The sequence below is a fragment of the Citrus sinensis genome, chromosome 3 (assembly GCF_022201045.2).
Source record: "Citrus sinensis cultivar Valencia sweet orange chromosome 3, DVS_A1.0, whole genome shotgun sequence".
In the NCBI taxonomy this organism is placed as follows: domain Eukaryota; kingdom Viridiplantae; phylum Streptophyta; class Magnoliopsida; order Sapindales; family Rutaceae; genus Citrus; species Citrus sinensis.
The window spans coordinates 41,020,791-41,045,041 of NC_068558.1; the positions used below are offsets into that span (position 1 = coordinate 41,020,791).

Genomic DNA, 24,251 nt, shown 5'->3' on the forward strand with positions numbered 1-24,251 from the left:
TGGATTTTTTCTATGCGGGCCGGGCATATGCCTGGTGCTATCTGGGCAAGGCTTTTTATCCGGGTTTTCTCTACCTGTATTTTGAATTAAAAAAGAAAAAAAATTGTTACAACATCTTAATAAGTCACAAAGCCGTTCAGCAAGCTCATGAAACGTCGAGCCGCCGCCCACTGGTTATGGCAATATTGCTGCAGGTGTTCCAGCAGTTCACTGGAATCAACGCCATTATGTTCTACGCACCTGTCCTGTTTCAGACCGTCAGATTCAGAAGCGAGGTGTCTCTGCTCTCTGCCGTTATCACCGAGCTCGTCAACGTGTTCAGTACGTTGGTCTCAGTTTACGCTGTGGATAAAGCCAAAATGAGAGCACTGTTGCTCAAAGCCGTGGTGCAGATGTTCATCACGCAGAGCATAATTGGCATCATTCTAGCAATATGGTTGAAGACGCAGCAGCAGCAAATTGTTTTAGTGTGTGTGTTTTGTGTTTCTCATGTCTCAATTACTCACGATTTAGGGTTAGGGCAATTGGGCAAAATGGTTTTTTTGCATTTTATATTTTCCGCTCTTTTTTTTTTTACCTTAACAAAAACCGAGCACAGTCCAGGTTCCGGGTTCTTGGTGCTTGTGACCGAACCCGTGCCCGGAAACAATCGGGCTTTGATTTTCAATGATCGGACCTGCTTCTTCCTTCCATCCGTCCGGGTTTTACCCGGACCGTACATACCGGGTCCGGTCCGGATCCGGTCCGGATAGATATTTTTGCCATCTCTAACAGCCATGCATTTTTTATTCGTTGGATCTAGAGACTGAGATTGGATGGTTGGGATTAAAGGCCAGAATAGAAATTAATCACGGGCAACCGTTTTTAACATTTAGAAGGGTTCATTTTCATGCACACCCAAATATTTTGACAAATATCAATATGCACCCATTAACTTTTTATGTAAAACCACATAACCGACCAGTTAACTTTTCTACTATTGAATTAAAAAACTATCATGCCTCAATTGAATTAAATTGATCAGGTAAAATATCTCTTATAACTTGTCAATTTTTACAGTGAAATATATGAGTATTTAGTAAAATCAAATTTATTTTTTATTTAGTAATCAAATTTATTTTTTATTCAGTAATCAAATTTATTTTTTATTCAGTGAAATCAAAATTATTTTTATTTAGTTGTAAGATTTTTTTAACAAAAAAATTCTAAAATCATATTTAACTCATTTACTATTTTAAAAAATGAACTTTTTACTAACCAAACTAGAGTTTATCTTTAGTCCACATATTTTTTTCTCTAAAATATCCTTTGATAGAATTACTTATATAAACATGTCAGTATCAAAATCACTTCATATTTCACCATCCATCAATTTAAACTAGTGTGAATTTTTTTAGTTTGATATTGAAAATATGATAGTTGATGAGAGAAATCTAATTCAAATTTACAGATAAAATAGTTTCTTATAATTGCATACATGGTATATCAAAAATATTTTTTTGTGGGTTTTTAAAAAAATTGTGTCACAAGATGAAATTATCTCTTGATTTTTCAATTCCTGGAATTTATGTAAAACAATAAACACAAGTAAATCGTTTGGTTTGTGACTTCTTGAAGGAATATTTGGGAACGCACAAGTTCCTCTCTCCTTCAAAAAGAATGATAAGTGCAAATATCAACCTAGAAAATTGATTTATAATTAAAAGAAGATTTGATTGAAGATGATTAATTGAAATTTATCTTTGCATGATGTCAAACGTTTTTCAAAATGACTAAGTCAAGTCTCTTTGTTAATTCAAATCAAGAAAAATTAGAAAAATATTAATGCATAGATATTCTACTAAGAGTTATTTATGAAATTCTCAAATGAATAGAAATTAAATTAACATTTTGAAATTTTAGTTATGGGTTTATTTTTAAAATAGGTTTAGAAAGAAATTTGAGGGGTTTAAAGAACCCCGCCCTTTCTTTAATTATTCGGTGAATTTGAAATATATTAATAAGGTATAAGAATATGTTATTCTAATCTTCTTATGCAAAATCTATGCAATTAAAAAAAAAATTCACCAAACGGTATTTGTCTTTTTATTGACATTTAATAATATTGATGGCAAATATATACAATCATCAATCAATTGTTATCAACTATTCAAGCTAACTGAAAAACTAATTGCGTGAAGTTGGAGTAATGATTGTTTGAATTGCCAAGAGTTTTTTTTTTAATAGAAACTATTGCAATTCATATCATTAAAAAATTTAAAGATTACAAGTCGAATAAAAATCTTTCCTTATAAAAGAATTTGACCAACTCAAAGTACAGTGTTAAATCCTTGAGATACAATGAACCTAAAAATCCTACTTTGACACACCACAAATAATGAATCTAACTTAACAATCAATGGAGATAAATCAATTTTACTAGCAAGCTATAAGCCAAAACACAAGGCAACGTCTTCACCAAAATCAATATCATTCAAATAATTCCCCTTGTGAACGCCTAAAGCTATCATAAAAACAACAAAAAATAAAAAAAAATACAAACAAGTAGACAATAAAAAAAATTCCCCAATAACAAGTTGCCCTACAAAACTTTTCCTTGTAGAACATACACAGAAACCACCGCTATAGGGCTATCGAAACCTCTACCCACCACTATTAGAGTTAAAAAAATCTCTGATATGAGTGTATTCTTCTAATTTGAACTCTAAAGTAGTTTTTTGAGAGATTCATCGGAAAAAAAACCTTAAGGAGTTGAAGAAGAAATTTAAAAAAAATCATAAAAAGAGGAATGAAAAGAAAAAGATGCTTTACCAAGATTTGATTAACAGTAACTGGTAAATTTGAGCATGCAATAAAATTTACCCCTATATTCATATGACATAAAATATAATTTTATTCATTAATTACACTACTAATTTGTTTAAATTTTAGTTTATAAAAAAATAAATTTCTATATATTTACATAAATCTTAGTTTTTATAAAAATAAATTGAAAAATAAATTTATGTTTATTTTTGTACATTGACCTGATGTTTAATTAAGGGTAATAATGTCTTTGTGCTAGTGAGAAATGGCCAGTAATTGAACTTAACCGCGTAGGAGTGTAGGACAACAATTTGACTGTTTGGGGGTGGGGTTGATGGCTTACATCAAAGTTAGTGTGTGCTAAGGATTAACAATAATAATGGGGTAAATATGAAATTAATCCTTGCCCAAGCATTAGAAGTTCGTTGGTTTTCTTTTAACCGGATAATTACCGGTCAATATGTCACGCGTTGCTACACGTGGTAGCATCTAATTTATTCGCTTGTCATTTCAGTTTCTGTTAGTTACAGTTTCTGTAACGTAGCTAGCTCCGTTAGTTACAGTCATGTTGTAACTTACGTTTCTCGTAAAAATCATATAAGTTCTATTTCTACCGCTAGGGTGAGCATGGGTTGATTTAGATTGAATTTTAAGTCAATTTAAATCAAATCATAAAAGTTCGGGTGTAATCTAAATTAATTTAAATATTTTTAACATAACTCATGGGTTGGTTAAATCAAACTATAAAAATTTGGTCCAACTTAAATTAACTCAAATATTTTCAACCCAACCTAAAGCAACTCATTTAGATTTTATCAAAATTATAATAATTATTAATTGTTTTTAAACCAACCATTTTGGGTTTGGTTTGGATTTTATTATCAAAATATTTTTTATTTTGAGAAATTTAATTTTATCAAAATTATAATAATTATTAATTGTTATTACTTATTAAATTGATATTAAAATATAAAAATTATAAATAACAAATTTTACAATAACTTAATCCTTAAATTAAAGAATACTATAAAATTAAAATAAAGTTTAATCATAAAAATCATTATTTATCAATAAATAAGAAAATTCTAATAACAAACTTCTACAAGCACGATATCAATAAGTAAATTCAAAGAAAGAAAAAAAAAGATTAGTAGTACTAAGTATTAACCCCATTACAACACAAACTCTAACAATGTCCATACAAATAAAAAAAAAAAAAGACATTCTAACTCAAGTGTCAAAGCAATCCATCATAATCATTTCCATCCGTAGTACTTTAATCGAGAGATTCCATGATTAACTGAAAAAATGTATGACAATGATAATTTACATTGATTATGACATAATAGAGATGGATTTGTCAAAGCCAAATCATTTGCTGGAAAGGAATTTAGTTGAAGTAGGAACCAAAATTCAACTTAGTTGGATCTATAAAATTGGTCATTCAATACATAAGTATTTTATCAACAGATTCAACACATTATAAATTTATGGATTCAACTGAGTTACAACCAGCTGTAACTTATTCCTCTCACATAAACAATAATACAGTGGTAGGATATATTATTTACAAAAAGTACTTATGTATTGAATGGCCAATTTTATTACCTGCAAAATTAATTAATCTTTCACTCTGTCATCTAACTAATGGAAGGCAATCTTATTTTAGGTTGTAATGATTAGAAACTAGCAGGAAGTGGGGGCGATGCTCCATATTAATTTGGATAAATCCCTTTCTAGTGAAGAAGTTCAAATTATAAAATAGAGATCAAGATAGAAATTTAAAGGCCCCGATTGTTTTTTACAGACTTAAAAATGATATTGAAAAATTAAAAGCTAATTTTAGTAAAAAATGATATTGAAAAATTAAAAGTTAATTTTAGTAATTAAAAATTACTTTAAGAAAAATCACCCTATCTTCCTGTAAATTTTGAAAAGCATGAAAAGAGCAGTTTTTCAGAAATTGATTTCGAAAATTAGTTTCATACTTAATACAATTCCATATATCCTAACATTTATTATAAAAATTCAAATTATCTTTATTAAATTAGGAAATAAAGTCAGTACATTTAAATAAGAGTGATGATATAGACACAAACTCTTGTACAAACTGACGTAGCATTAATTCATTGGTTGAATGAAAATATAAAATAATATAAATAAATCATGTAGGCCAAGAAATATTTAATTCAACCAATTTTATCATGAGTAATGATACAACCACAAACTCTTGTACAAACTTATTTTGTACAAACTGATGTGGTATGATAAGATTGGTTGAATTAAATATCACTTGGCCCACATGATTTGTTTTTATTAATTTATATTTTCATTCAACCAATGAATTAATGACACGTCAGTTTGTACAAAATAAATTTGTACAAGAGTTTGTGGCTGTATCATTACTCTTTTATTAAGTCACATTAATTTGTACAAAATAAGTTTGTACAAGAGTTTGTGGCTATATCATTACTCTTTAAATAAATTATTATTCTACTAATTATATTGAGATAACGAAAAAATACAATTACTAAAATAAAAATAAATAAATAAATATATATATATATATATATTTACATACATAAAATGTAATTATATACACATATTTATAATTGAATATGTACATAAATTTTGTAGATTTATGTCTATCTATACATTTGCATTCTTACCACATTTTAAAAGTGTGATTTACCAAATACATGGGACTTTTTTGAAATTTATAGCACTTTTATAAATAAAATTTATCAAACGTTAAACAGATTCTCTATTTTCCCATATATATCCTCATGTAAATTATAAAAATTCAAAATTATCTTTATTCAATTAGGAAATAAAATCATTATTTTTAAAGAGATTCTTATTATTACTAATTAGATTCAAATAACCAAAAAAATACAATCAATAAAATAAAAATATTTATTTTAGTTATCATTTATTATATACACATATTTATAAATGCATGTGTAAATAAAATTTTATAGATTTATGTCTATTTAAGTTATTTGCATTCTTACAACATTTAAAAAATGAGATTTACTAAACACATGTGATTGTTTTTCAAAAAGTTACAACACTTTTAAAAATAAAATTTAACAAATGTTTAATTGACTCTCTCCAAAGCTAATTGTTTTTACAGTATAGCTAAAGTAATTTATAAATTTATGATAAGTATTTGTGAATGTTGGTCTATGTAAAGAAGTAAAAACAACATATATATTAAGCAACATGATATTAAAACTCTTAGTAAAATACATATACTAATAAAAGAAAGACAACAATCCAATAAATATAAATTATTAAAATTGTATATTAAAAAATTATGCATGAAATTCTTTTTCTATTTTGGTGATAGAGAATGCGATATAATTGAATTATTTGATTTAATAAAAAAAACAAATATGATTGTGAAGGAAATTAACAATTGAATTGTGGAATGTTATTGATTGTTATTGTATCATTTTGCAACGTTCTAATAATATGGACAATGTTACAGTATATTGATGGGCGGTAATATTTTCATCTCTTAAATTGTGTAAAGTCAGCTCCATTTAAAAAAATTATATATAAAAAAGCCCATTAGTTTTAATAGTTTCAAATTAAGATTAAATGCAAATAATTAACCAATTAAATCCTTATTAATAAGATCATTGAGCTTTAATTAAACTAATAAAATGCATTTGACAAATAAAATTTACGATATTTAATTACATGAAATTTATTGACTACATGAATAATATAATTGTTTAGTTGTTTAAACTTTTTCCCTATTTAAATTTTAAAAAACAATGTGAAATTTTGTAAATAGTTCTTTGAAATGGGGTGGATTTACACCATTTGTGCAGTGCAAATATCCTCACTCTAACATTTTTTTTTAAAAAAAAAAGACCAAATCATAACATTTTTTGTATACTAAGTTAAAGTAGTACTAACATTATAGCCCCCTAATGATTTCAATTCATTCAATGAATATATAATTTAAGCATGTTATAAACTAAGTCTCTAACTCGAATTAAAAAAAGAAAAAAGAGCTTAATTGTTGACATAGTTGAAAATAAAATAAAAAACTTTATTATTAGATGAAAAATTATGAAACTTAAGGGGTATAAGCGAGTCGGCAGCTGCTCACCAGGGCATATGTAATATTTGTTAATACATTTCAAAATTTTAGGTTTTTTAATAATATTTTCAATACATTTTCTAGAAGGTTTAGAAAAAAAAAATGACTCAAAACTTTAATTGAGCTATGAATAAACTCATGTGTTAAAAAATTTCATATTTACACCTAATAAGATTAATTAATGGGTGATACAAATTTAAGATAGTTAATAATAATATATATCATCCTAAGTTAACTTCAACTCATTAACCTTGTATAGGGTTGATGGGTCGTGCCGCAAATTATCACCTCTAATCCTTTTTGCAACAGGCATGATGAATGCTAACAAAATGAAACTTCTATATATTTAGTTGTTTTTCTTTTTAATGAAATAATAAGGAGCTTGCTGCAAATTTCCATCCAGCGTGGCATAGACGCACGTGAAATTTGCTAGTATGGCCCTGGACATGCGTGGCTGAGAGATGCTTCTAAAAGCAAAGAATTCCAAGTTCATACCAAATATAACTTTCTGATATTTTTGTGGTATCAAGTTTGTTTTTCACAAACTAAGGTGTCGACATAAAGTTGTTGTCCATGCAATGAAGTTTTATACATAAATATATTAACCTAATTTGTCACTAAAGTTACATAATTAGCAGTTCCTGAGAGTTTTTACTATATTTTTTTTGTTTTAATTCAACATATGTTTATTTAATACGATTTTATTAAATAAATGTGCATATTTACCATATTTGTCCACGATCAATTAGTTGGAAAAAAAAATTAATAAATTTATTTATTTGATTGTTAATGGTGTAGGCATTTGAATTCCCACAAAGTCAGGGTGTCAACTCTGGACTTCTGGTGATGTATTTTTCTAATAAAGAAATAAAATATTGTCATTTTTTTAATATTCTAATTTACCAAGTATACCAACCAATTAATTTTTCTAATTAGATCATTAATTCATTACACGTGCAATCGCTGGCCCAGTGCTCCAATCCCATGCATGCTGCACAACTCAATGTGTTTTAATATGAAAAGGTGTGGTTAGCCTGTGCTGATGCCAGAAGCCCCTTGAGGAGTTCAGGTAAACGTAAATATGTCCAGATTCAGATTTGAATGTAAGCGTAAATAGGTCCAGATTCAGATTCGTTGCTGTAGAGAGGGGCACGCACGATCGGGCTGCTGTCCGTGGTACGTTGGCGTGGCAATTCTCATCACGCGCTTCTCCTGGCGCCAACTTACGGCAAGTTGACACGTGACCCGTGTGGATTTTTGTCAGCCATAACGGCTTACGTCGGAGATTTTCGAGAAGAAAGAAATTGTTGTCGTTTCTAAGGGGAAAAAATATTTAATTTGTCGAAGACTAAATGAGGATTTACATAAATAATGGCTAATTTTGAGTGCAAAACAACGGTAAATGTATTATTGATTAGATTTAAGGCCCGATTGGGACTGCTTTTAAATTTAATAGTAATTTTAAAAAAATTAAAAGTCAATTTTAATGTTGATAAAATTTTTAAAAATTATTTTTACCAAAATCTCTCATTTTACAGCATATTTTAAAAAGTAAAAAAGGAATAATTTTTCAAAATCTAATTCTAAAAATTAGTTTTATACTTAATGCAATCCATATATATATCCTCACAAATATTCTAAAAATTCAAAAATATTCTTATTTATTTAGGAAATAAAATTATTAAATTTAAAGAGATGATGATTATTATTATTATATTGAGATAATAAAATAAAATATTTATTTCAGTTAATTAATTACTGTATGTACGCAATAAAAAAGTTTTATGTATATATATATATATATATATAAATAAACTCTTCTAATTAGTTGAGTCGTGCCAAGTTAATAGCTATAGCTTCCAATTGAGACTATAAATAAAAATCCATATTGACTGACCAAACCAATAATTTTTAATTGGCTTGAGCATTGTCTTACTTACTTCAAAATCGTCACTCTCTTTGTAAAGAACATGAGAGAGTTCACCTCCATCTCAACCCTTAACACTGTATATCTCAGTCAAAACCAAAGCCATGAGATAAGATTTTATATCCAAAATTTACAAACCCTCTTTTAACCTGTAGAGTGCAAGAGATTATTGATTGAAAATTCAGAAAAAAAATGTTGCAATATTTACGAAACTCACGTGAGGTAAGATAAATTCCTTTCTGCTTGAATTCATGTACGTGATCATGAGAATAACTTTAATTATAGTTTATTTATCCGTTTTAAGATTTTTCCTTTTTTTTTTTTTTTTAATTATAGTTCATTCATTATTCCCATAAGAAATTAACACATTGCCGTAAAGACACACATACAACAATATTTTAGAACAAAAGGGAAGATCATGCACGATCATGATGTTTTATTTTATCTCTAGCAGTATAATTATCTCGTAATTAATTAATAATAAAACAGGTAATTAAGCCAAAGTGGATGGCATGCATCAATCATCATGCAGAACACCTCCCCTTGTTTTAAATTTAAATAAATGAAATTTGTGCCCAGAAGACTTAATTAATACTTCTGGTATGAATTTTGATGTTTTATAGTTCATTTATGAATTTAACCAAATCTAGGTATTAAATTTTAAAATGAATTTTGGAGTTTTAACTTAGAAATTATCTATGAATAAAAGTGCTATCACATATCTTGTGTAAAAAGGGTCACCTGCAACATTTTCAGTTGCTTTAACATAACTGTATATTTCTGTCATTTCCTATATGAGCCAAGATGCACATTTTCTCGGAATTTAAAAACTTATGGTGAAAAAGATAAGAAAGTCAACAGGTTCAGAGGTGCGAGTAAACTAGGCCCAATTTGGCCCAACTGCCTCTTTTAATTTGAGACTATTGAAATTGTTATGAAGAGAAAAAGTATAACTACAAAATTAAGATTAATAATGTTTGATAAAAATGATTTTGAGATAATCATTTGACAAAACTAATACATGGTCATGTGTACATTTATATATATTTGTTGATCTATATTTTTTTTAATTAAATTCGGAATTAATTTTATGTATTATCAACTAACCATCAGACATTTATCTCATTTTATCTCCACCACCATCCTCACCATTCATCATTGATAACAATATTATTGAAAAAAGAAACTTATAAGTTGTCACCATCTTTAGGTCACTACAATTAATTTCTGTTTAATAATGTCAACCCACCATCCCATAAACAATATCTCCGACCATCTCATCTCCATCGAGGTTAAAATTAATCTCAAAATTCTTGATGACGTAAGTGCTCGTGAATGAAAAAAAAATTACATATATAATCAAAAAGAATTTTAATAAAAGAATTTTTTAAAAACTATGCTAAAAGTTTTACAGGTTAAGTGAGAGTTTTGGCATCGAAAGTTTACAAAAAGATGAAAAAACGCAGACACTTGATGCATCAAAGTAGCATTGTCTATCCTAAATGGTCATCATTATCATCATGTGGGTTTCATTGTTACTCTAGCCTCATGTGCAAGGTAAGAATGGTTATGTTATGTACCTCAAATTAGGTGTATTTTTCTTCTTCTTCTTCTTCTTCTTCTTTTGTTACGCAATAGTTCCTCTTTCATCTATTGATGATTTTTTTTTATTATAAATAAAAATGATAAGAAGTAATGTCCTTACTAATCAGTAGGGGTGTTCAATAATTCAAATCCATTAGATTTTATCCAATGCATGTCCAATTGGTCACACATTCGATTTTGTATCCAATCATTGATAGAAATCCATTATGATCCAAACCAATAAAAGGTCGAATTCAATTTATTTCAATTCAATTAAAATAAAAATTTACAAATAATCATCAACTGCTCTCTACAGTTATCATTCCTAGTAATTAAAAAAGAAATAAAAAATATTAACTCCTTTAATATTTCTAGATTCATGTACTTCATTAAAAAAAAAACAATTGAAATTTGAATACTAAAAGTAAATGTTGGTTGAGACTTGTAGTTTGTACTCTATATTATTATTGTATATTGATGGTTATAGAAAAATAAGTTTTATTTTTTTAGCAAGTTAAATATAAAAGTGACTTGTAGCTTTTCTAAAAAATACATAAAGAAAATAAAAAATAATTGGTTGGTATTGGATTATTTTGAACATATAAATACCTAAACCAATCAAAGGACATTAGATTTTTATTTTATTTTATTTTGCAATCTAAATCAATCTAATCAAAATGTCAATCCGACAAAAGTTAGATTGGTTTAGATTAGATCTATTGGTTTGATTGGATTAAATTGAATTAGATCTTGAACATCCTACCAATTGAGTTTTCTGTAATTTCAAAAAAAAAAAAATGATGAAGAGAATTCCCATGAATGATAATTTTATTGATAAACTTTGCAATTTTAAGACATGACGAAAACTTTTGTGTGTGTGTGTGTGTGTGTAGGTTATATTCAAATTACAAAATGAACACATGTTAAGGATCTACAACTTCTTCTTTAATCTAATCTCCCTCAACTTTATTCCAAAACAAAAAAGAATCAAATTTTTGTTGGAAATATTTATGAATGAAGAAGCAAAAAGACCAATAAAAAAGAAGAAGCAAAAAGCGCTTGTATCATGATCTAATCAAAGAACTGCCAGAGGCATAGATCTATCAAAGCTCCCGCGCATGACTCTTGGTCTCGGTAGCTTCTTCTTCTTCATTCCGAATTTTCCCTCCATCTGATCTCTTCCAACCTTTCCATTTCCAAATTGAATTGAAACTTGCCTCAGATTCGTTTGTTGAATCCCATCTTTTGTTGCACCACCATGCATCAAAATCCTTGAAATCCCAGCATAATGCAAGCACTCAGCTATTTGCATTGGGGACACGTTCTTACTTGTTCTTGCCTCAACATCAGCTCCCTTCTTCACAAGCAATTCAGTCACATCTGTGTGGCCAGATTCCACCGCACAATGCAAAGCTGTGTACCCATCTTCATCTTTAGCATCAACATCAATCCCTTTATCAATCAGCATCCTCACAACCTCAATCTTTCCCTTAAACGAAGCCCTATGCAAAGCAGTCCATCCATGTAGGTCTTTCCCATTGATCGCGGCGCCTGCTTCAATCAACCTCTGCATAGTCCTCACTTCCCCTTTCCTAGCCGCAACACACAGGCTGTCACCAAGCTTCAACGCGTCAAAGAGACGGGAGTGACCGCACTCAGCAGCAACATCATAAGCAGTCTTTCCGCTCTTGTTTCTAATATATTTATTAGCACCCTTCTGCAATAACAGCTTCACCATTTGCTCATATCCCAGGCTTGCGGTGATATGCAAAGGCGTGTCACCGTCTCTAGCGTTGCGTATATCAGGCCTTGCTCCGTTTGCTAACAGAAGTCTCGCGCAATCTCTTCTTCTGTCTTCAACCGCGAGATGCAGAGCTGTGTTACCATCTTTTGTTAAAGCATTAACATTAGCACCTTTGATTAAGAGAAGCTTTAGTACTTCCAAATGGCCCCCTCGTAAGGCCAAGTGTATTGGCCCCCATGTTGATGTTTCTGATCTTTCTGTGCTGGCTTTCCTTGCCAACAAGAGCTCAACAATAAGTGCTTCCCCTGCAGCAGCCGCGGCTTCAAGTGGAGTACTGCAGCCACACCTGCCTTGAGACTCAACATCCGGCCCAAACTCAAGCAAAAGTTGAACAATATCAGGCCTCCTTTGAGCTATAGCAATATGAAGCAACGTTTGTCCCTGCGCATCGGCAGAATCAGCCGGGTTCCAAGCCGGGTCACTCCGCTCAAGAACCTCTCTTAACTCATCCATTTCACCATCCTTAACAAGCAGAACCAAAACAGGAGACCCAACGAACATGATCTTGATTCCGCTGTCGATGAACACTTGCTTCTTCCTCGTTGTGAACCAGTCACTGGGGACGGAATCAAGCGTCGACGTTGCATCTTTAATTCCAGCTCCAGGAACAACAACGCTGTGCAAGAGGAAGGAATCTTCACAGTGAGGGAAAGAATCAGGAAGAACCGATCCTGGAGGGAGATGATACGCAATCTCTACGCTTAGTGTTGCGAGTGGTGATATGATTCCTGATTGCGGCTTCACAGTATAACGAGCCTTGTTTGTAGGCTGAATCCTGAAAGCAACAGGCATCGTGTGCATGACATTGCGGAGAGTCAGCTCCCCGGAACATTTCTGCCCTGGTTCAATTCTGATAGCTACAAGGTTCGACGGCTCCAAGCTCACAAGCCTATCCATTGATTAATTTTCTCTCCGTTTCCCAAGGACTACTGAAAGGGGTTCTTTGAACTTTTTGATTCAGGCTTATTTTCTTCACTTTTGGTGGCATGGGGAGGAATTAGAGGAGTAACTGTAAGAGCTGCAAGTGTTGGTGTAATCAACTGTAATATAAGGAGAAGAGAGGGCCGGCTCTAATGGGAGACTGCCACGTGGTTGTGTTAAAAACAATGAGACTTGTTCTGTTCGGCGTCCGGAGTGTGTATACAGTTGTGTTAGTGGTGAAAGTTAAAGAAATCCTGAAGTTATTTTCGGAGTGGCTTCTGCAAAGTCACTTTCAGGATTGAATTGTATCATTAAAAAACAAAGCCAGTTTTTGTTGTTCTAGTAAAAGGCGAATCATTGGACAAACTCGTAAGAATATGTTGCCAAATGTATAAAATATGAAATTCAAACAATGATTACAGTGTGAAATTGGACAATGGACGTGGCCTGTGTGAATTGTTTTGTGGGCTTACTAATTAAATTAATTCACTAAAAATAATGTCACTTTTGTGTCTGTGAAGAAGCCGAAATGGCACAGTCATTTACGTGGCCAACTACGGTGACTACTTCGTCAGTAGCTGCTCGAGCACTTGGTCAGCACAAGTTGCTTTCTTTCTTAGCAGGATTAGTTTTTCTTTATTGGTTTAAGTGGTGCATTTCTGCAGTTTCATTTTGCTTTGCTTATGCCATTGGATTTGTGCCCCATAAATAAATACATAATTATAATTAAGCGGAAAAGTATCAAATTTTGAAAAAAGCTTAGGTTTTTTGTGTGTGTGTGTGTGTGTTTTAAGCCGAATTACTCGGCTAAAAATTAATCCGATTATTATTGTTTTGGAGCTTAAGATGTGACTCTAACCTAAGCTCATTTGAACTCTCTTGATGCTCATATGGTATTTTTTGTGTTGTGTCGTGCTGGCCCTTACACATCTCGGCTCATATTTTTCATGTTACTAAGTTCTAATATGTACAAAAGAAATAGAGTAATGTCCGGTGGTAGATCCAAACACTCAAATTAGGAGGGCTTATCTCAAAAAAATTTAATTCAATTTGGGGTGCTTATTTCTCAGTCTCAAATTCGATTATTTTCTTTTAAATTTTTAAAATAATAGTAATAAAATACTTATTTTAAATACTGAGCTCATTACAACCACATATGTAAAAGTATCATTTATATTTTTTTCTAAATAATCTTCACAAAATATTTTTAAAAATAAAATTATGTGACTGGGGATTTGAATCAAGTCTCCAAAACTACTAAATAACACTTTTACCACAAATTACAAATCTTTTTAACATATTAAAAGTGCATCCAAATTATTATTAGTTAATTCTTTCATAAGAGATTTGGGGCACGTTTAAAAGAAAAAAAAATTAATAGTGCATAAAGGACTAAAGCCTCTCTTGAGTCCTTGACCTTAACTAGGTCCACCCATGGTAATGTCAGTGATAATACATAACTTGAAAAATATACAAGAAACTTGGAAATTTAAATTAATGAATAAATTTTTTTTTAAAAAAACGGAAACTTAGTGATTGTAGCTGTTGTATTGTATTGTGGATCAAAGAATTACAAGTTCTTGGTTTCTCGGTATTGGCTAATTTTGAAGTTAAATGAAGTTGGAAAATATTTACAACCAATAAAATTATCCACTGAATGAGACAAGGAAAGAGTATAAGACCTTAGCAAATTAGCAATCCTTCTTTAATTTAGTAACAGTGACGCTTATAAAGTTAGAAGACATATCAAATCTAATTTAGATTTTGCCCCATAAAACTAATTTTAACTTATAGCGCGTCTTTGTTTAATTAGTAAATATTCCACAAAAAAAAAATGATCAGCACTTTATAGGAAATTCCAAACAAGTTTATATTCTCCTCACAAGGAATATGTCAAGGAGAAATGAGAATAAAAAAATGTAAAAACCTAATAAAGCTTCATTAATTAGAATTTATAACCATATGTGCTCTTATACTACTTTTATTATTAAGAATTTGTCATGAAAATTTGAAACACTGAAGTAGAAGGTAGTTGATTATCATGAAATTACAAAATTGTAAACGGATTTGTGAGAAATCATACATATAAAGGACAAATTGAAAAATGGGACCTGAATTGCAACAAAGCTTCATTGGAATTAACTGCCGATAAAATTAAATTAGTAGCACCCTACCCTTTCATCTTAATATATTCGAAATTTCACCGATCAAAGTTTCTAGCTTCGGTTTTTACGATCTCTCATCCTAATAACACCAAAAGCATATTCATTCGTTTGTAAGATTATGTAACAAAATATAGTAAATAGCCTATAATTTTTTTTATTCTTTTCTAATAATACATGTTAAAATATTCACAGAAAAAATTTATCCCTATTACACCCAACCACTTTTTTTTTTTTTTGGGTTCAAATTTTAGCGTTAAAGGGACAATAAAGTCCTATGAAATATGCAGAAAGACAGTTAATAATATTAAAAAATGTAAGTGAAGGTATCTTACGTCACACACACAAATTACACAAGTTTCATTAATGTGTTACTGTTGTTGTGTGTGGCGTAAGTTACAATTAAATGTCTTATTTAAAAATGTAAATGAAGGTATCAATCTCCTTAAATAAATAATTTATGGAAGGTTGTTAGCTGTTGTACTTTTAGTTAATTTTAAAATCACAGTAACATACCATATTTTATTAATACGTAAAGTTTTTATAATATTTAAAAATTAGGGAATTAATGTACGCATATAAAAGCTGCATTGGAGCCAGTTGGAAATCTTACTGTCTTGATATATGCAACGATTGTAGCAGCTGAAAAGGCATAATATTTACTTAATATTATTCCAAACAAAATATATTTATTTAAAGCAAATAATAATAATAATAATGAGGGCAGAAGGATTATTCTAGGATCGATATGGTCACAGTATAAATAAATAATATTAATTATTAATGCATTGATGAGTGTTGTTAAAATGACATAATAGGTTTGTTTCATTGAATCGAAGCTTTTCTCTTAAAATAGCTATAATTTGTTCTCTCTCTCTGTTTTTGTTTTTCCTTTTTTTTTTTTTTCACTTTAGTTTCACAATAATACTTCTCTTAAAAAAAAATTAATTGAAACTTATGATGGGAAGACGGACAATTTTCTATATTGTTAAATAGAAATGGGCGCAAATGTGAGTTTTTTTGGGGCAAAAAAAATCTAGTCAATGTACGTAGCATTTGTCTATTTGAAAACCCGTCAATATAAAAACAGCACGTAAAGCTTTCAGACAAACTACTCTTATGGCCGTACTTTCCCATAAACCAAATCAAAAGAAGGAATATTTGTGTCTGGCTTCGATGCGACTGTTAACATTCACAAATAAACACCTTTGCATGGTCAGAAAAATTAACAAGAAATTAGAAGGTGATGTTGCGTTCTACTCAGTTCTCTAGGATTTGTGTAATTTGTTTATGCTACGGTTCGTTCCCATTTGCATTGCGTGGAATAATTGGCCGAATATTATTAATCTCCAATCTTAATCTCAACTCTTGTCCCTTTAATTTTTGTTTGTATCTTTTTTTTTTTTTTAATATTACATACAATGCTTTTAATAAATAACTTCATAGAAATATTTAATAAAATCCAACATATATAAGTTCAAGAAACTCAAAAAATAAAAGAAAATAAACTCACGTTGAGGGTGCAACTACTTGCACTTTAAAAAAAAAAAAAAAGGCTTTGAACGCTCTTAATTTTTTTAAATTTTATTTCACTAATTTACCCATAATGTCATCAACCATTAAGGACATTTTAATATGAATAAGTAAAAAATTACTCTGGACACCCATACAATGCGTTCATCCAAAAAATTAAAGGCAAATGTATCTCCCCATGGCTGGAAAAAGTTCATATGTTATTACTTTACATTTGCTTATGGTTCCAGGGAGGGAGAAAAAAAAAAAGATAAGAGAGAGGAGAGAGAGAAGGGGAAGAAGAAAAAAAATTACGTCTTAATTTGTTATCAAGATTTGATAGATAATTTGCAAGTATGGAGGATAATCATTGTACAATGGGGAGAACTCTTATGGAACAATATTCAAACTGATATTGAAAGCATATAAGAATTTGGCTTGGGTGTTTTGGTGCCATGAATGAGTGAAGAAACAAAGAGGAAGCTTTGGCCTTTGAGGGTAAGTTTAGCATTCTAAGAGTATGCCAACTAAAAGTTAATTTTTAAAATTTGACGAATAAGTGCCTCTAATAAATGAGTATTGTCCCTTTAATTTGATCTGCTGTATTATAATTATTGAGATTAATCAAATAAATAACTGAAACATGGTCGCAGTTTTATAGCGTATTGGAAGTCCTTGGAGATACTATGTACCTCAAAAAAAATATTGTATAAAATAGTGTTTTGCTTCACAGGGGTTCAATGAGATTTGAGATGGGGGTGATGTAAATTTTTTGGACTCTAATCAGGTGTTTTTAGATGGAGGGGGATTTACAAGTATTTTATAGGGGTGCTAAAAGACTCTATACCCACCAAAAAGGCCCATTGTTCGAGTCCATGAGCATTACAGTTTTTTTTTTTTTTTTTGTGTGGAGGCTTTAGAAATTCAGAACATGCAGTTTGTTTGATTCAACTTCCGAATTACAAAATTAGAATAAGAAAAAAAAATGTGGATTTTTTTTTCTTTAATTTACATAATAATAATACATGGTGTGGACGATGTCTATTGAGGGATAAAAGAGGAATGCGGGCACTGTGAAGTTTGTGTTTTTGTTTTTTTAATTATCATATTCATACTGTCTATAAAAATATGCAAGTTAAAAAAATTACTCATGATATTGTTGTTTTTGTTTCATATAATACTACTTATGCACATCGCCTCATGTAAACATTTCTTATTTATGCTTTAAAAAAAAATGAGATTCTCACCATGGGTCACTCTGTAAATATCCACAGAAGCCGTGGATCACAGTAGGAAGCCCACTTGAATAGAAGAAGCTACCAAAAGCTTCGACATTGTATGTATGAAATGCTTAGTAAATTTTGTTTTATTTTGAATTTATATTATAAATGGTGTGTTGCTAAATTAAAAAAATAAAAAAGAAATGCAATGTAAACGCAATCTTCATGTCAAAATACAAGAATCTTATGGACATTTTTGTCACAATATATGTAAATAATTCATATCTTATTCATATCCTATGTAAGCTTCACTTGTTTAACACAATGGCGGCTGAATCTTCACAAATTCATAATCTTAAACAACCAAATTTGGAATTAATTAAGCAAATTACCTCTATAAATTGATTACAACAACCGACGATGAGTGAAGCCACAAGTCAATTTCCCAAGACAGTCCAAATATTGAGGCGTTGTGAGGGAGCAAGGTGCAATTGATGGGGGAAAGTAGGGGTGGGCAAAAAAACCGTAGTGTTAAAAAAACCGAACCGAACCGACTGTTTTTTCTAATTCGGTTCGGTTTTTATTTTATTTAAAAAACCGAATATACCGTTTGTAAAAAAAACTGAAATGTCGGTTCGGTATTCGGTTCACTTAGCTGAACCGAAAAACCGAACCGAAAAACCGAATTATTTTTTTATTTTATTCAAATCAAACATGTGTTAATAATTTTATTCAAATCAAACATGTGTTATTTCTCTTTATAACATTATGATTATGTTTATATAGATGGAGTATTGGAGTTTGGTTATGTATTTTGAAATTTTAATATTTCATATTTTGGGAGTATCTTATTAATAGTTAGTAAGATATTAGTGATAAAATGTGTTTTGAATACTTTGTATTTATTGTTAATATTTGTAATAAAATTAGAATAAATTAATTGTTGAAAAAAATTATTACATTCATGAGGCCCAATGGACTAAAAAATTAAAAATTCAAAATAAGCTCAATAGGCCAAGAACCGAAAAAACCGAACCGAACCGAACCGATCTGAAAAGAACCGTTTGAGTTCGGTTCTTATTGAGTTCGGTTCTTATTCGGTTCTTTTTATAAAATAACCGATTTAAATCGGTTCTACTTAATTTCGAACCGAACCGTGCCCACTCCTAGGGGAAAGAGAGAGAGCCAATAGTGAGAATGGAGCGTGGTGAGGGAGAACCAATTGGGTGGTGAGATTTGTGGCTTCAATGAGGTGAGTTTCGTGGCGCTGTGAGTGAAGTGAGATTTGGCATGAGTGTGAGCGAGAATGCGTGTGTTGTGTGAGTGAGGTAAGCTGTGTCTCTTGTGTGCGTGGAGACTCTCACCACAATTAGAAACACAATGTTCTACGTTAACTGTAGAGTTAACTATGGTGAGAATATCATTATTATTTATTATAACACTTTTTTTTTAATTTATTTTGACAATAAAATAAAGAACCTGATAAGAAAACCTCAATAACTTAATTAAAAAACCAACTCAACTGATGATAGGTAAATTGAGAAATTTACAACTAAAAATTATTAAGATTGGTTTTAACTTCAAATCATAGTCACATAGTTTTGTCCTTATAAAGATCAAAATAATGAGTTCTAACTCCGAAGATTTTAGATTTATGTGACGACAGTATATTGAAATCGATGAAAATAGAAAATTTAATCAAATACAATTCAAGATGCAGTATCAAATTCAAACGATTCGGATTGTTTTAAAAATTTCAATGCTTTAATCTAAATCGATTAATCAATTACACTCTTGCAATTATATACCACTAAAACTAAAATATGTAAAATTTAGGGTGCATTTAGTACCATTTTCAATTTGTTGTTTTTCGTTTTATGAAAAGGAAAATGCAGAAAACTTGTTTGGTGAGCTCATTTTGGTGGAAAACTGTACAGTGATTAAAAACAAAAAAATTTCATTTTTCAATGTTAACAAAGGAAACAAGAAAACGCTATTATACTTAGGGATGGCAATGGGGAGCGGAGGGGAGGGGACCGATTTCTCCGTACCCATCCTTGATATTTTACGTATGTCCCCGTCCCCTCCCCGTCTCTGTCAGAATTATTTGAGAAAATCATCATTCTCTTCCCGAATAATAACAGGGGATCCCCGAGGGTCCCCGATCCCCGAATAACTAATACATTTTTTTTTCGATTTTGAGTTAATCATATTAAAATAAAAAATTCAAATAAAAGTAAAGTTCGAAATATATCTTATATTAATATTTATTACAAAAGTCACATACATTAAATTAGTAAGTACACAACATGCAAGGGATACAAACTTATTTTACAAACTATCATGAACAAATTAATAATCTAATACAAAATTGTTACAAATAAAATCGAATTTAGATTCAAAATTAACTTTTTCAATGGTGGCGTAGACACTTTATAAATGTGGACTATTTACTTTACAACACAATAGTTAAATCGGAGCAAATCAAAAGCAAATATTAGATTAGATTAGATATTAAAATTGTGATTCGTTGTGGGCAATTATAACATCTAAAAATAAATAAAAAATAGATTTAAGTTTAAAATATTTAAAGAATATTAAAATTAAAAAAAATGTTTGGCTATTAGAATCTACTCGGTCTTTTTAATGTTCTAAATAAAAATTTAGGACTTTAATCAGTTAATTAGGCTTAAAAATTTAATAATATAAATATCTTGATATTTTTTATTTTTACTAATATTTATAATTTAAATTTTATTATTTATTTACTAGTAATTTTAAAAAATTAAAATGAGAAAATGGGTAGGGGATGAGGATTCCACCTCATTCCCGTCTCCTCCCCGAATAAAAAATTGGGTAAAAAAATTTTCCCGTCCCCTCTCCGAATAAGAAATTGAGTATGAAATTATCCTCATACCCTCCCCAAATGAAAAAAATTTCCGAAGATACCCGTCCCCGTGTGAATTTTTACCATCCCTAGTTATACTGGGTTCTCTATTTTATTTCACTTTTACTCTCTGCCAAGGCCCTACCATCTTAACTTTTATAACATGGTGTAATAAATTACGTGGGCCCATTTAATAAAGAAATAATCTAATAAATAAACTATTATAACAAATATTTAAAAATAATAGTTTATTTATTTCCCAAATTATTTTAAATAAAAAGTAATATCATATAATTATTATACTAAATTATTACATTGTTCGACCAATATGCAGTTATTTAAAAATTACTACAAACTTTCATACATATATTAATGAAAATATATCAATAATAAAGTTACATCTTGACAGTTAATATAAATAAATATATGATAATTATGAAATATTTAAGATTTTCTCAATTAATATTATCTTATAACTACAATTTATTTACATAATTAAAAGTTTTTAAGAAATTATTAAAATATCTTCGAACCTATATGCATTTATAATAATATCTAATACATCATAATATAATAACTAAATAGATAAATTATTTAATAATATAAAATATATATTTATATTCATTATATTATATTATTCTTTCATAATAACTTCATTAAATAATTCTCTACTCTCGCTTTTTATCTTTACTTTTTCAGATAGACAAGTAACCAAACACCTCTTCACCTTTTTTTTATTTTCAAATGCTATTCTTAAAATAAACTACCAAACATACTTTTATTTTTAACACAAACTAATTAATTTTATTTTATAAAACAAATTGAAAAATACTATTTAAAATATAATACCAAACTCACCCTTAATAATTTTATATTTGTCAAAAGATGAGAAGCTAAGTGGCACTATCGTTTACCTATTCAAACTAAACGTGGAGTCACAATGTTGAGGACACTTTGGTCACAACACTCTTTTCTTTAGTACACAACATAAATATAAAATAAAAAATCACCGATTTCAACTGCCCCGGACAAACAACAGGCCACACGTAAAAAGGCTTTTATTTTTATTTTTATTTCTCCCCATTTTAAAGATGACGTCATGATGATTATGAAACCAGAAAATAACAAATTTCAGTTGTCTGATTTTGTAGTTATCCAGCGAAAACAAAAAAAAATAAAAAAAAAAAAAGTAAACGCAGCAGCAGATCTCCGTGTTTGTCGTCGTTCGATGAGATTCCGATTCGTGAGCATCGCAAATGTTAGACATGGAAACAGACGAAATGAGGAGTTAACCTCTTATTATATAATAATAATAATAACTAATCTCTTTTATAATATAATTGATAATGGAAATTCACATTGACAAAAGGCAAATTACACACTGACTGGGCAAAATAAATAAAAAAAAAACAGAGTCTCTCAAAAGCAATAATAATTTAAACACAACACCACCTTGAGTAGACACCCCAAAAATAAAGCAGCAAGCTCTTACTGTGACCACACACACACACACACCAAATTTTTATTATAGAATAAATCTAAGATGATGGATGATGATGCTGATGTTGATGCGTCACATAAAAGTTAATTAATTTAATCGCTGTCACTGCTGCTGCTGCTCTCGTGTCCGTCCTCGTGCTTCTTCTTCTCCTTCTTCTTTTTCTTCTTCTCTTCACCGTGGGCGGCGCCCTCGCCGCCGCCGACACCGGGGATCTTCTGCTTGATCTTGTCCACCAAGCCCTCCTTGTGTTCGCCCTCCCTGTGTTCCCCGCCGTGATACTGCTGCTGCTGCTGCTGATGGTGAACATCAGTAGTACCGACACCGGGGATCTGCTGCTTGATCTTGTCCACCAAGCCCTCCTTGTGTTCGCCGCCGTGATACTGCTGCTGATGGTGAACATCAGTAGTGTGGTGGTCCCCACTATGGTGCTCACCCTTGTGCTTGTCCTCCTCCTTTTGCCCTCCTCCCATGTGAAGGGCTTCTCCGATCTTGTGAATAACTCCTGACATTTTCCCTTAAAACGACTGTTCCTCTTCTTTTCTTTTCAATACAAAGAGTTGTTTGCTATCTTCTTCTTCTTCTTGTTGTTGTTGTTAGGGTGATCTTGGCTTGGTATTTATAGGCTCCAAAAGGAGGGACTAGAATTAGGATTAGATTATAGATTATTTTAATCCATTTTATGGCAAATTATGGTTTGGAAAGATAAGATTATCCTTTTGGTTTTCCTTATTTACTCTTTTGCCCCCATTACGTGTACGCGTCTTCTTGGGCTTTTTGGGTATTTCAATTATACTGCCAATGCCAAATCGACACGTTGCATCATCAGGACCGGTGCTGCTGTACGTAGTTGTCCAGAAATCCTAGACATGGAGTCGATTCTCGATCGTACAATAATTAAATAATATTTTATACGAAATGAGTTTTAAATGTTTTGGAAAATTTATTTTGTAAATAATAATTATTTTTAATTTAATTATACGTGTCATATATTTGTTAATCGAATAGAAGGTCCCATGTAACAGTGTGTTTCTTTAATCTTTCATTGCTTTTAATTAATTTTACCCAAATAAAAAAAAAAGGAAAATATAGAGAGAGAGAGAGAGATAGCGAATTAGAAGTTGATTGTAATATCGACACCTGTCAGACCAATCAAATATCGTTAGTTAAAAATCAGTTGTCCATAGTCACGGTCATGGATGGCGAAATTATTACTTATTTTAAAAAACAAAACAAAACGAAACGAAACTAAACTAACAGATGTTGAAACGCAGTTCCGTGTTAACAGTCTGTGATGAATCTTTATCTTTGAGTATACCACTCAAGAAATTATCATTCAAAAATTTATTTAAAGCAGCAGCAAATCACCTTCTAATTCCTGAATCAAATTAATTCGATTTTTTTCGAGTCGATCAATTCATTAGATAATTAACGGGAAAAGTTAAAGTTTTGTGAGTTAGTGTTTTTTTTTTTTTAATTATTCCTTAGATTATATGATTGTCGTTGTCTTTCTTTCTCTTGGCAACAATAAATACAAAATGTGCAAAAGCGTAGCGGAACATAGTTCGATTATGGGTAAAGGGACCAGTCCGCATAATGAGGATAAAGTTTTTCTTTTAAAACAATTTAACCCAAAAAAAAGGTCGTAGTTTGTAATTGCCGACACGTAGATAGATCACAAAGCATGGCGGTCCTGATGGCAATAACTGATATCTTCTGCGCTGAGAGGAGATCACGTGGTTCTGACACGTATCGCCCAATCAACTGATGTTGTGGCTGCAATCGCGGCCAAGTCTTTAGAGAGAAGAAAGATC

The 24,251-nt window shown here is 30.4% G+C and overlaps 2 protein-coding genes across 2 annotated transcripts; both read right to left on the reverse strand.

Annotated features, from left to right (window-relative positions):
* Nucleotides 1-11,306: 11,306 nt before the first annotated feature.
* Nucleotides 11,307-13,254, reverse strand: LOC102607546 (protein VAPYRIN-like). Its single transcript, XM_006479089.4, has one exon. The coding sequence runs from the start codon at nt 13,132-13,134 to the stop codon at nt 11,509-11,511; it is 1,626 nt and encodes a 541-aa protein (XP_006479152.2). The 5' UTR covers nt 13,135-13,254; the 3' UTR covers nt 11,307-11,508.
* Nucleotides 13,255-22,249: 8,995 nt separating this feature from the next.
* Nucleotides 22,250-23,038, reverse strand: LOC102607844 (protein SRC1-like). The gene has a single exon (XM_006479090.4). The coding sequence runs from the start codon at nt 22,947-22,949 to the stop codon at nt 22,533-22,535; it is 417 nt and encodes a 138-aa protein (XP_006479153.2). The 5' UTR covers nt 22,950-23,038; the 3' UTR covers nt 22,250-22,532.
* Between the last annotated feature and the right edge of the window lie 1,213 nt (nt 23,039-24,251).